Source organism: Bombus vancouverensis, chromosome 15 (assembly GCF_051014615.1).
Source record: "Bombus vancouverensis nearcticus chromosome 15, iyBomVanc1_principal, whole genome shotgun sequence".
NCBI lineage: Eukaryota > Metazoa > Arthropoda > Insecta > Hymenoptera > Apidae > Bombus > Bombus vancouverensis.
The window spans coordinates 2,752,214-2,761,898 of NC_134925.1; the positions used below are offsets into that span (position 1 = coordinate 2,752,214).

The window sequence follows — 9,685 nt, forward strand, 5'->3', positions numbered from 1 at the left end:
ATGGAAAAAAACAAAAAGATGTAAATATTCGAACGAAACAGCAAACAACGATTCGTCGATGGCTCGTTCTAAAAGAAAAAATTCTGTAAGCTTCGCGATGGACTACTTTCCTCGACATATCCACCGAACGTCCTCATATTTTTTGCAGAGTCGTCGAAAGCAGCAGAAACCGGAATTTAGCGTCGGCTGGCGGACGCGAATTTATGCCTCCGTGAGCATTTGCATTTTAAAATTGTCAAGCTCCGGCTGTGCGCGGTAATGAGCTATCTGAATTGCAAATTCAGATATAATAACGCGCTTTCGTAAATATATTTTCAATTACCCGCGAAGGTGACGTTACGCTTAATTGACCTTTCCGTTTACGCGAGCAAATCGCCCATCGAGTTTTCGAAAACGCTCCCCTGGCTACATCGGCCAATTTTCCTATCAAACGGTCGATTCAAACTTCCGAACAGGCTGTTGCGCATCCCAGCCACCGGCTGTAATTTCGTTTCGCGGATCCTACGTGAAACGCTCACGCTGTTTACAATCTTGCTTTTCTACATCAAAGTCACGATCATGGAATTAATTTTCCAACTAAAAATCCCAGAACATTACTATCATCGTTGATATAAAACGAGAATCATTGGAAACGATAAGTTGACCGTAGATGTTTGCGCATTTGTAGCCAGTTTAAACGAGAACAAATTTTACGTTCCACTTTTAAATTCGACGTTCGTTGCGTGTTGAAATTTTCCATCATTTTTTTCCTTTTCCTTTTTTCGTACCAGTTGTACGATCCTCAGACATTTTGTCACTTTTTGATCGTCGTTACACGCTGATGTTTGCAATAATGCTAATTTGCACGAATATTCGCAGTTTTACGATAGAAAATTACACCTTACATCCATCACACGGTGAAAAATAACTGTTCTTTCGTAGCCTATTTCGCCTTGAAATAAAAGAAGAGAAACTTCCTAAGCCTAACGAGCCACGAAAGCTTCATTGTTGACGTTAGCTGGTTTTTCCAAGAAAATGCAAAATTATCGCCGCTCTCGGGATGCTTCTATGCCAAAAGCTTCTCGGCACGGCTTCTTACATCCCACGGTTTAATGTGCACAGCAATTAAGACAGAGGGTAAGATTATCGTGCGGCAACACATTAAAAATGTTATAACCGGCGAGAAATTAGCGAGAACTGGGTCAACGCTAAGTCGCGCGGATGAAACGATTCTCGGAAAAACGAAAGGATGGATCGTGCTTCGATGCCGGTTAATGTCGATAAATACCGCGAAATTTTCGAGTGTTTTCCTCTTCGTTTGCTCGTGCCTTTTCCACCAGAGCGGAGGAGAACGGGGGAGTAATTTAATTCTGACGAAACGCTAGTCTTATTTTCTCACTGTGTATCGCGACAAGTTCTTTTTTCACAACCTTCGGTGTACTGCGATGCTCGGCGGAGATTAGGCGAAAAAAGACGTGAAAAATAGTCGCGCCAGATCCACCGTGACTATAAATAATCGCGCAAAGCGAATAACGACGACGTTAATAAATTTGAATATTAACGAGACCATTAATAGCAAGGACGGCGCAAATGAGCTTCGCGGAATCTTCCTTTTTCCCACGACGAGCAGCGGTGCTTTTATCGAAATAGTTATCTGGCGACGTACGTCGTGTGAAAAATTCATTTTCACGACACGATCGCTTCGTCGAGACGTCGCGACTCGTCGACCGAGAAAATCGCGTCTCGATCGATCCTCCAAGGACTGCGCTGCGTCGAAGTGCTCGCCTCAAAAGGCGAATCTCCGGTTATTTTCGAGCCTCTGCCGAGCGAACGACTCGTAACTCACGACGAACGATCAGAGAAGGAATAAACCGACAAAACAAAATTCTCAAGCGAGATTTTGCCACGAGAACCGTTCGCGAGAACCAATTCGCTGGTGTATCCCGAGGCCTGGCGAGTGTCTCCACGGCGGAATTGTCGCACGAAATTGAAATCATGCAAATGCTAGGGAAATAAATTAAAAACGTACACAGGAGCGCGTCAGCCTGCCTGTCTACCTGATCCTCGTAAATTGGAAAAAGCTACGCGGTGGACTTAAACTTCTCGGGTTAGGTCTATTTTCCGAATGGGCAACCATCGGCGAGTGAGATTGCACCGTCTACTCTGGTCGATGAGAAGAACTCGTTTCGCCGATGATTTTCAGTTCTAGGTTGCTCGTCGGGAAACTCGAGCTCTCCCAAGACCGACATCGTCTAATACTAAGAAACACGAGAAGATCGAAAATTCCAGAGCGCAGAGTAGAAGGATAGGGGAACGAGCAAAGCGGGATGAATAAGTTTCGGTTTGTGAAACAGAAATCCCGCTTCTTCTCTTTTCTCTCGACACCTCTTTGCTCCGTTCTTCTTCTCTCTCTCTCTCTCTCTCTCTCTGTCTCTCTCTGTCTCTCTCTGTCTCTCTCTGTCTGTTTTTCCTCCGGACTAAGGCTCTCGTCGCGTACAAACGTAGACACGGCATTCGTAAATCAACTCTCGAAATTGTTTTCGAGTGGGCCGCACCTCCCACGCTTCGGCAAACTCCGCATCTAGAAATCCAAGCAACGACCGATGGACTGACTACGTGGACACGCCGTTCCCGATAATTTTCCTCCTCGTGGGAAAGCGACCGGGTGGCGACCGATGCGTTTTGATACGCGGCGAGCATCGCGGTTGTTTGAACAGATCTCGTACTGGAACGCGAGTGGAAGAAGTTTGTGGGAATTTGGATGCGTATAAACTTTTCTTTCGTCCGTTGGTGTAGAACGCGGCACTTTTCGGGCGGCGTTGCATCACAGAAAAGCTCGTCGGTTAATTATCGAAGTTAAACCACGACATAATTAATACCTTCGTTGCCACCGACTTGGAACTGAAGCGCGGGATGTAGTAACGCAATAGAAAAATTAATAGCTTTTTCGAAGGCACAACTTTTTGAAATATAAGCAAGTTTCGAAATTGTGAATTTATATAACGCCACGAGGTGGAGGAAAAATATTTTTAAACGTGCGTTTCTTCCGTTTGAATCTTTTTCTTCGGAAAAATAGGTTATAACATACATAAGCGAATTAAGTATTCCACAAAATTAGTATATCGAAACGGCATATATACTTTCGTATGTAATTCCATAGAATTTCGTAGAATTCGTAAAAACCTTGAATTAATTTAATAGATGAAACAAATCTCTGTGCAGATCTCATTTTTCTAATCGTCTTTACAAAGATACGAATCTGCCAAAGTATCCGTAGTTTATTAACGATAAATTATAAGAATCTATAGAAAAAATTCCATAGAGTTTTCGGATAAAACGATCGATTCTCGTATATTACAGATATTGGACGACGACCGGAAGTGGTCAGATGATAACCGAGCTTCCACGAGACAATAAAGCAGCGATCATGGACAGCATAGCTTCGTCATATGCGTTACAAAGACCCAGATTCAATGCGACACCTCCACCGAAACTTTCGAAAGTCGATGGAAAGATCGGCTGGCCTTACTATCAAAAGTACAAACAAACAGCGGAAGCGCAGAAGGCACAAATCTTCGAGGATATTCAGAGGAAAATGGCAAACGCGACTAGCGGCAACAGTCTCGGTCATTCGTGGAATTCCACCGACATTACGACCCAACGTCAGCACAGGCTCAGAATGAAACATCATCGACTAACGTCTAAAGGAAAACGCTTGAGAACGCGTGAGTAGAAGATCTTGGTGCTGTGTATTCAGCTTCTCGTTGAAAACCTTTCTCCGCTGCTTCAAAAGCGACGTGACACGGTTCGTGCCAACAATGACTCGATCACGTTGATGCGATCTTTTCATTTGTAGAAATTAATGATAAAACAGAGCTTAACAACGATGTGTTCCGCGCAGATGCTCAAAGAACGTTCTCTTTCGCGCCTCTCCGACTCGCTGCATTTAGAATCGCGGTCTTTGTCGCCGCGTCGATTATCTTTTTATATTTTCCGTTTCGTTTCGCCTCTTCTGTTGCGTGTAAATACCGGTCTAACGCTTGTTTTCTGACGACTTGAATCTATTTAAAACTAGCGACAAAGCTCGTCATAAATGGACACAAGCGCGCATTGTGTTTTAATGCCTCGGTTGTCAATTACGCTCGTTCATTTAATCCTTCGCTCTACGATTTTTCGCGAAACTATTTCATCCACAGCTATTTCAGTCCATAGATTTTTATATCGCGATCTTACTTTATCTCGTCGAATCTATTCGAGTCTTTTTCTTCGCTACGTTTCATTTTCACAGCATCGAATTTTCATATTCGTACGAAACGATGCATACGTAATCTGACATGCTAAACTCTAACGCGTAAATAGATTTTCTAGCCATCTGATGTGTCATTTCCTTGGCAAACACTGACAAATGTCTCTTAAATGAATAAATTTGCAAATTCCCATTTCCGACCAACTAATTTCCACGACAAACCCAGTTTCCATTTAATCAAGACGATTGCAAGATGATTAATGGCGTTGTTCGATGATCGCAGGTCCTCCGAGGGATTGCAAGGTCGGAGAATGGGGTCCATGGAGCGCCTGTAGTCGTAGCTGCGGCGTAGGAGAGACGCAGAGGACGCGGAAGATCACGATAAAGCCACGCCGTGGCGGATCAGCGTGTCCGCCTCTGAAAGAGACCAAGTGGTGCGGCAGCGCGAGCCCTTGCCCCGACGGCAAATCCATCGTGGACAGCTATCAATGGTAGTCGTGTGGTCGTCGGTGAAACGATCCCGTGAACGACGAAGCCGTCGACTCGAGATGATTTACCCTGAACGATCCGAAAGGGAGGATTCGAGGGACCCAGTGGGTCTCGACGAAATAGACGAACACGGCTGGATCGTTAGCGGTCCGCTAGATTGCGTCAATAACGTTATCGTAGTCGTAGCACCAAAGATTTCGCACGGGCAGAGACGGCGTCGATAATATCACGATCGATCGTTTATCGATCGATCGAGTCAATAATTATTTGTTTATCGGCAGCTAAATATCAAACGTAACGAGAAAAAAAATGAGAATCGTGCCGCGTGTCGGAGGAATAAAGATACAAAGATAGAGAAGTAGGCGAGTCGTGCGTTAGCGTGTAAACGGATGCGACATGGGAATAGAAAGAGAAAGACTACGCAAGGAAGCACCTTCTGTCTTTGTCGAGCAAGGCACGCACAATGCACACTGATGCAGTTGGTTTGCTCGGTGTTGCATTTACGTATTTATCGTACGAATGTGAATGCGTTATTAGACAAGAAAACGAGGGATTTCTGTGCAGCGTTCTATCGCTATGTCGCTTTTTCAGCTCGCTCTCGCGTACACGCTATCCTTGTATCTCTGTGATGAGAAGAAACATCGTTCTGAACCTTGGCCTACAAACCGAGTTTCCTGCTCTGCATAAAACTCGTTCGTGTTCGACCCTCGGTCGGATCGACATATTTTCTGGATAGAGCGTTTGGAAACTCCGTTGAAAAGGGGCCGAAAGGACGAAGGTATAAAAATGCAACACGAACGAGTTAAGAGGGATCGTTGGAGCGTAGAATGGCGCTTAATTTTCGACGATTCTCGTGCACGGACGCTTTTCAATACGCCGTCGATCGATCGCCAATCGACGTCGCGTTTCCTACGCGATATTTTCTGCGTTAGGCTGGAGCACGGAAAATTCGTATCTCGATCTAGTTTGCTTCTTGGTTTAACTGCCGGTCGACCCAACGTTATATCGACGCGCGACGATAATCGTCGCAACGCGTTTTCAAACTTCGACACGCGGAAGAACGAACGAGAAGGGAGGAACGACTCTTTTTGACGGAGACCACATCTGTCCTTGTTGAAACGTCGAGGCGTACGCGTTTATCATTCGTGGACTCGGCCGATCGGAAACGAGATAAAGGTTGTCGCGATTCGAACTGTGAAATTCCACGAGAATTCGAGCCGGTTTACGGATTATCCTGGCAGGATAAAGCGAATTCCCGAACGCGATCCGCTGAAACTCGGATACGGGCGTCCCAGTTCCCACCGTTGTCGGATATCCCGTCGACGCGATCCAGTCTCGTGGTTTGGCAACGACCGAAAAAAACGAGAAAAGAAGGAGAAGAAGAAGGAAACGAGGGAAGTACAGAGTTTTCCGAAGGTTCGAAAAATTGCCGGCAATTCCCCGAGCGGCTAAGGCGTTGAACGCAATTAGTCCACTGGTCTTGCACGATGGAACACCGTCTCCAGTATGTATGTGCTAGTTTCTGTGTGTATGTGTATGTGTATCGCGTGTGTACGTGTGACGAACGAAGAAGCCGGTGGATGAGAAAGTTTCTCGGTAGAAATCCAACGGGTGGTTCGCGTGTCGATTGACGGTCTTAGAGGGACTTAGTAACCGGTCGCCGGATATCCTACCATTCGAAACTAGCTTTGCATTTCTTCGCGATTCGTGTCCGGGACACGTATCTCGGAACCTGAAAGCGTCTATTGATTCTACGCCAGCGCCAGTAGTTCAGGGTGAAGGGAACATCGAGGGGATTATGGAGATGCTACGTTTGAATTTTTTTAAGAGAGGACCTGCATCTTGTAACTTATAATCAGGAAAAAAGCATCTATTACTTATACGTGTGTGTATCGAGCAAAGTGAAATCGATAGTTGCGCTCTCGAATTTATGGACGACGTTGTATATTTCCGCGTTTGCATCGCTTCGCTGCTGCTACGGTTCTATTAACCTTTTAACCGAGTGCACTTCTCGTTGGAGTGGTGTTCGCGTTTTCATTTGAACGGTGCAAGAATTTATCGATCCGAGCCCCTCTTCCAACGTTTCTACTTGGGAAATGGTGTATATGAAAATAGCAAATACCCGCGTGCTTCGGTCTCTATTATCGCTATAAAATGATTAAACACTCGGTTAAGGGGTTGAAAGTACGCTCTTCGACGGATCGATATCGACACATGCAACAACATCTTACGACGCTCATCTCGCCCTGTCGAATTCGTAAGAGATTTACAAAGAGAGAAAAGGGAGAACGCGAGAGAAAAATAACGAGAGAAAATGAAAGAAGGTTCGTTCCGCGAAAGATCTTTCCCCCGCGCCAATGTTACGGTATTCGTTCTCATGGCGTGATAGGGAAATTTTTATAAAAAAAAAAGATATCATCAGGTACATACTTAGGTGAGTGTATTATATCTTAGGCGTAAATTTAACGATAATAATTAATAACTAACGTTTAATCGTAATTTGTTAATTAATAGGCTCTGGTATTACGACGCCCGTCAAGGGCTGCACGCGCAACGGCTTGTCCTCCTCACGTAATGTTATTTCGTAACGGGCAACGCTGCAATTATGCGGCGCGCTATCCGTCGAGGGACACCCTGTCGTGCGTAGTCAACTATCGTTTCGAGTAATTAAAACGATCAAACGTGGTAAAGGGTTGGAAACGAGGGGAAAGAACGACGTAACCGTATTCGTTTGAATTTCATCGACTCGTTCTGTAAAAATAGAATTCTAAAAGAAACATTTCGCTATTGATCTATCAGGTTATTCCACAAGTAATATCGTCCCTTATCAATCGCCGGAACTCGCAATTAGTCGAAAAACGAAAACGATCTGTTAGATGTAGAAGCGTATTCCACAAAAATAACCGATGAATCGACGAAGTTTCCTGAATGTATATAGCACAATTATTAAAGCAAGAAATATCGTAATATTTCCAATATTTTCATGATACGATCAACGATCACAATTAATTTGAAAAATTAAATGGTATAGAAAATCATACGTTTAGTTTCAAAACCAAGTTGCAAAATAGAATACACTTGTCGCGCTGTTCCTCCCTCCCTGTAGTCTCCGTGTACAGGCACGGAATTACTTATGGAATGTCCGAATGAAAATAGAATAAAAAAGAAAGAATCGATAGAGTACAAAAAAAAAACGGTCGAAATTCGTAGCCAATTTCGACTACGCAAGATACGCGTAATAATACGCGAGATAAACAGGAGCAAGGTTTCGCTTATATCCACGGAACGAGAAAGTTGTTCGGTGGATTGTAAAATTTCTCGCGGTACAATACGCGCATTACGATAGAACCGACGAAAGGGAGGGCCTTTTATTTCAACCGGGAAGAAGGACCAAGCCGTCGCAGTTTTAGCAGCATTAAGAGAAAGGGGATGAACGTTTTATAAACTAAACGCTCGAGGGGACGCTTTCTTAACGAAAGTTTCAACGACACTGAGAGAGAGAAGGAGTAGCCGTACTTTGCCTAAGAAATAAAAGCGCGAGATAACAAGGAGAGGAGACGTTACCAAAGAAAACGCTCGTGTAAATGTATATCTTATCCTTTCCTGTATTTCCCACTTGCCAACCCCTTTGCGTTTCCCCTCGAAAAACTTTTTCCTGCCCATCCTCCTCTTGAATCTTCCGTTGTTCTCCATCTTTATACCCACAAGCGTGTCTGTGTCATTTTTCTTCCTCTCTCTCTTCTTCAAACCTGTCGCAGACGCATAAACGCTTCTCCTCTCTTTCTCTCTTCTCCCTAACGCGTGAGCGGCTCACGGAAGACAATGACAAATCAATGAGAGACCGACCGAAGGGAAGGAAGGAGGATGATTCTGTACAAGTCACTGTGCATTCTAGCCTCTAAGGACCTAGCCGATAGGACTAGCCGTTAAGCAAGAATATGTAGCAATGTATAACACATAAGTTTATATTACATAATAAAATCTGTCGATAAAATCCGTTCGAACGATATTTTTCACTTGTGACGTATGATGAATGGTATTCGTATCGTAATAAAGTAGCTATTATTTCAGGAATGGTCGTACGATTTTCGTATCCTGCTCTGGTCTCCTCCATCTATAAAATTCGCTACGAAACGGATAACCGTCTAAGTATAATCGAATTCCATGAACGAACGATTGAAATGTCATAGGTTTCGTTCGATCCTCCGTAAAATTGTTTGCTGTCGCAATCAACCAGTCGTTGCAGACAAACAAACTAGAGCGACGTTTACCTTGTTTTAATTTAATCTTCCGTACGTTGCGTACAGAATGTTATCAACTAATGAAACGATAAATTCATTCTTTTCCTACGTTCTGTAAAACCGATTCCAATGTTAACGCGTTATATTTTTCTTACAGAGAAGTAAGAGAAGATGGAAAGGATTAAATTTAACGGACCATTTGATGGCAGTTATTGTAGCAAGAGGTAAAAAAACGTAACGGTAGAGAAACATTCTTCGATCGTAAAATGAAAATGCAACAAAAATATCGGTCCTTTGATCGAATCGCGCCACATGCGATATATGCACCTCATGTACCTTGCGCACAGGAGGTAGTGTATACGTTTATACTGGCGGAAGAGAAGCCACGGTTCAGCCATTGTTCCCTCGAAAAATCAGCAAGCGAAACCTCGTGGATAGAACGCTTTCTGTTAACGATCCGATCCCTCTTCGCAAGCCAACCGACAATATTAATAATCGTCCCGGCGGAGCAATTCCAGAGTCGGAGGGTAGAGAAAGCTGCCACCGTTGGTTGTTATCACGCAACATTACCCGAAAATAAAGGACGCGGTGCGGTTTGCTGGGAGAAAGACGAGTACGAAGGACAGGTAGCCAGAATACAATACCTACAAGGCGTACGGATCTTGGAACCCCACAGTCAGATAAGAGGGTGGAGGCAAACCCGCAGCCGCCCTTTGCTCGACCCTCGACT

The 9,685-nt window shown here is 44.2% G+C and overlaps 1 protein-coding gene across 1 annotated transcript in view; it reads left to right on the plus strand.

Annotated features, from left to right (window-relative positions):
- LOC117164422 (spondin-1) overlaps nucleotides 1-8,708 on the plus strand; it is a 193,249-nt gene extending 184,541 nt beyond the window's left edge. Inside the window, exons 6-7 of the mRNA XM_033347450.2 lie at nucleotides 3,340-3,704; nucleotides 4,509-8,708. Coding sequence (XP_033203341.1) covers nucleotides 3,340-3,704; nucleotides 4,509-4,720 — 577 coding nt within the window. The 3' untranslated portion in view covers nucleotides 4,721-8,708. The remainder of the gene's footprint in view (nucleotides 1-3,339; nucleotides 3,705-4,508) is intronic.
- Nucleotides 8,709-9,685: the final 977 nt, after the last annotated feature.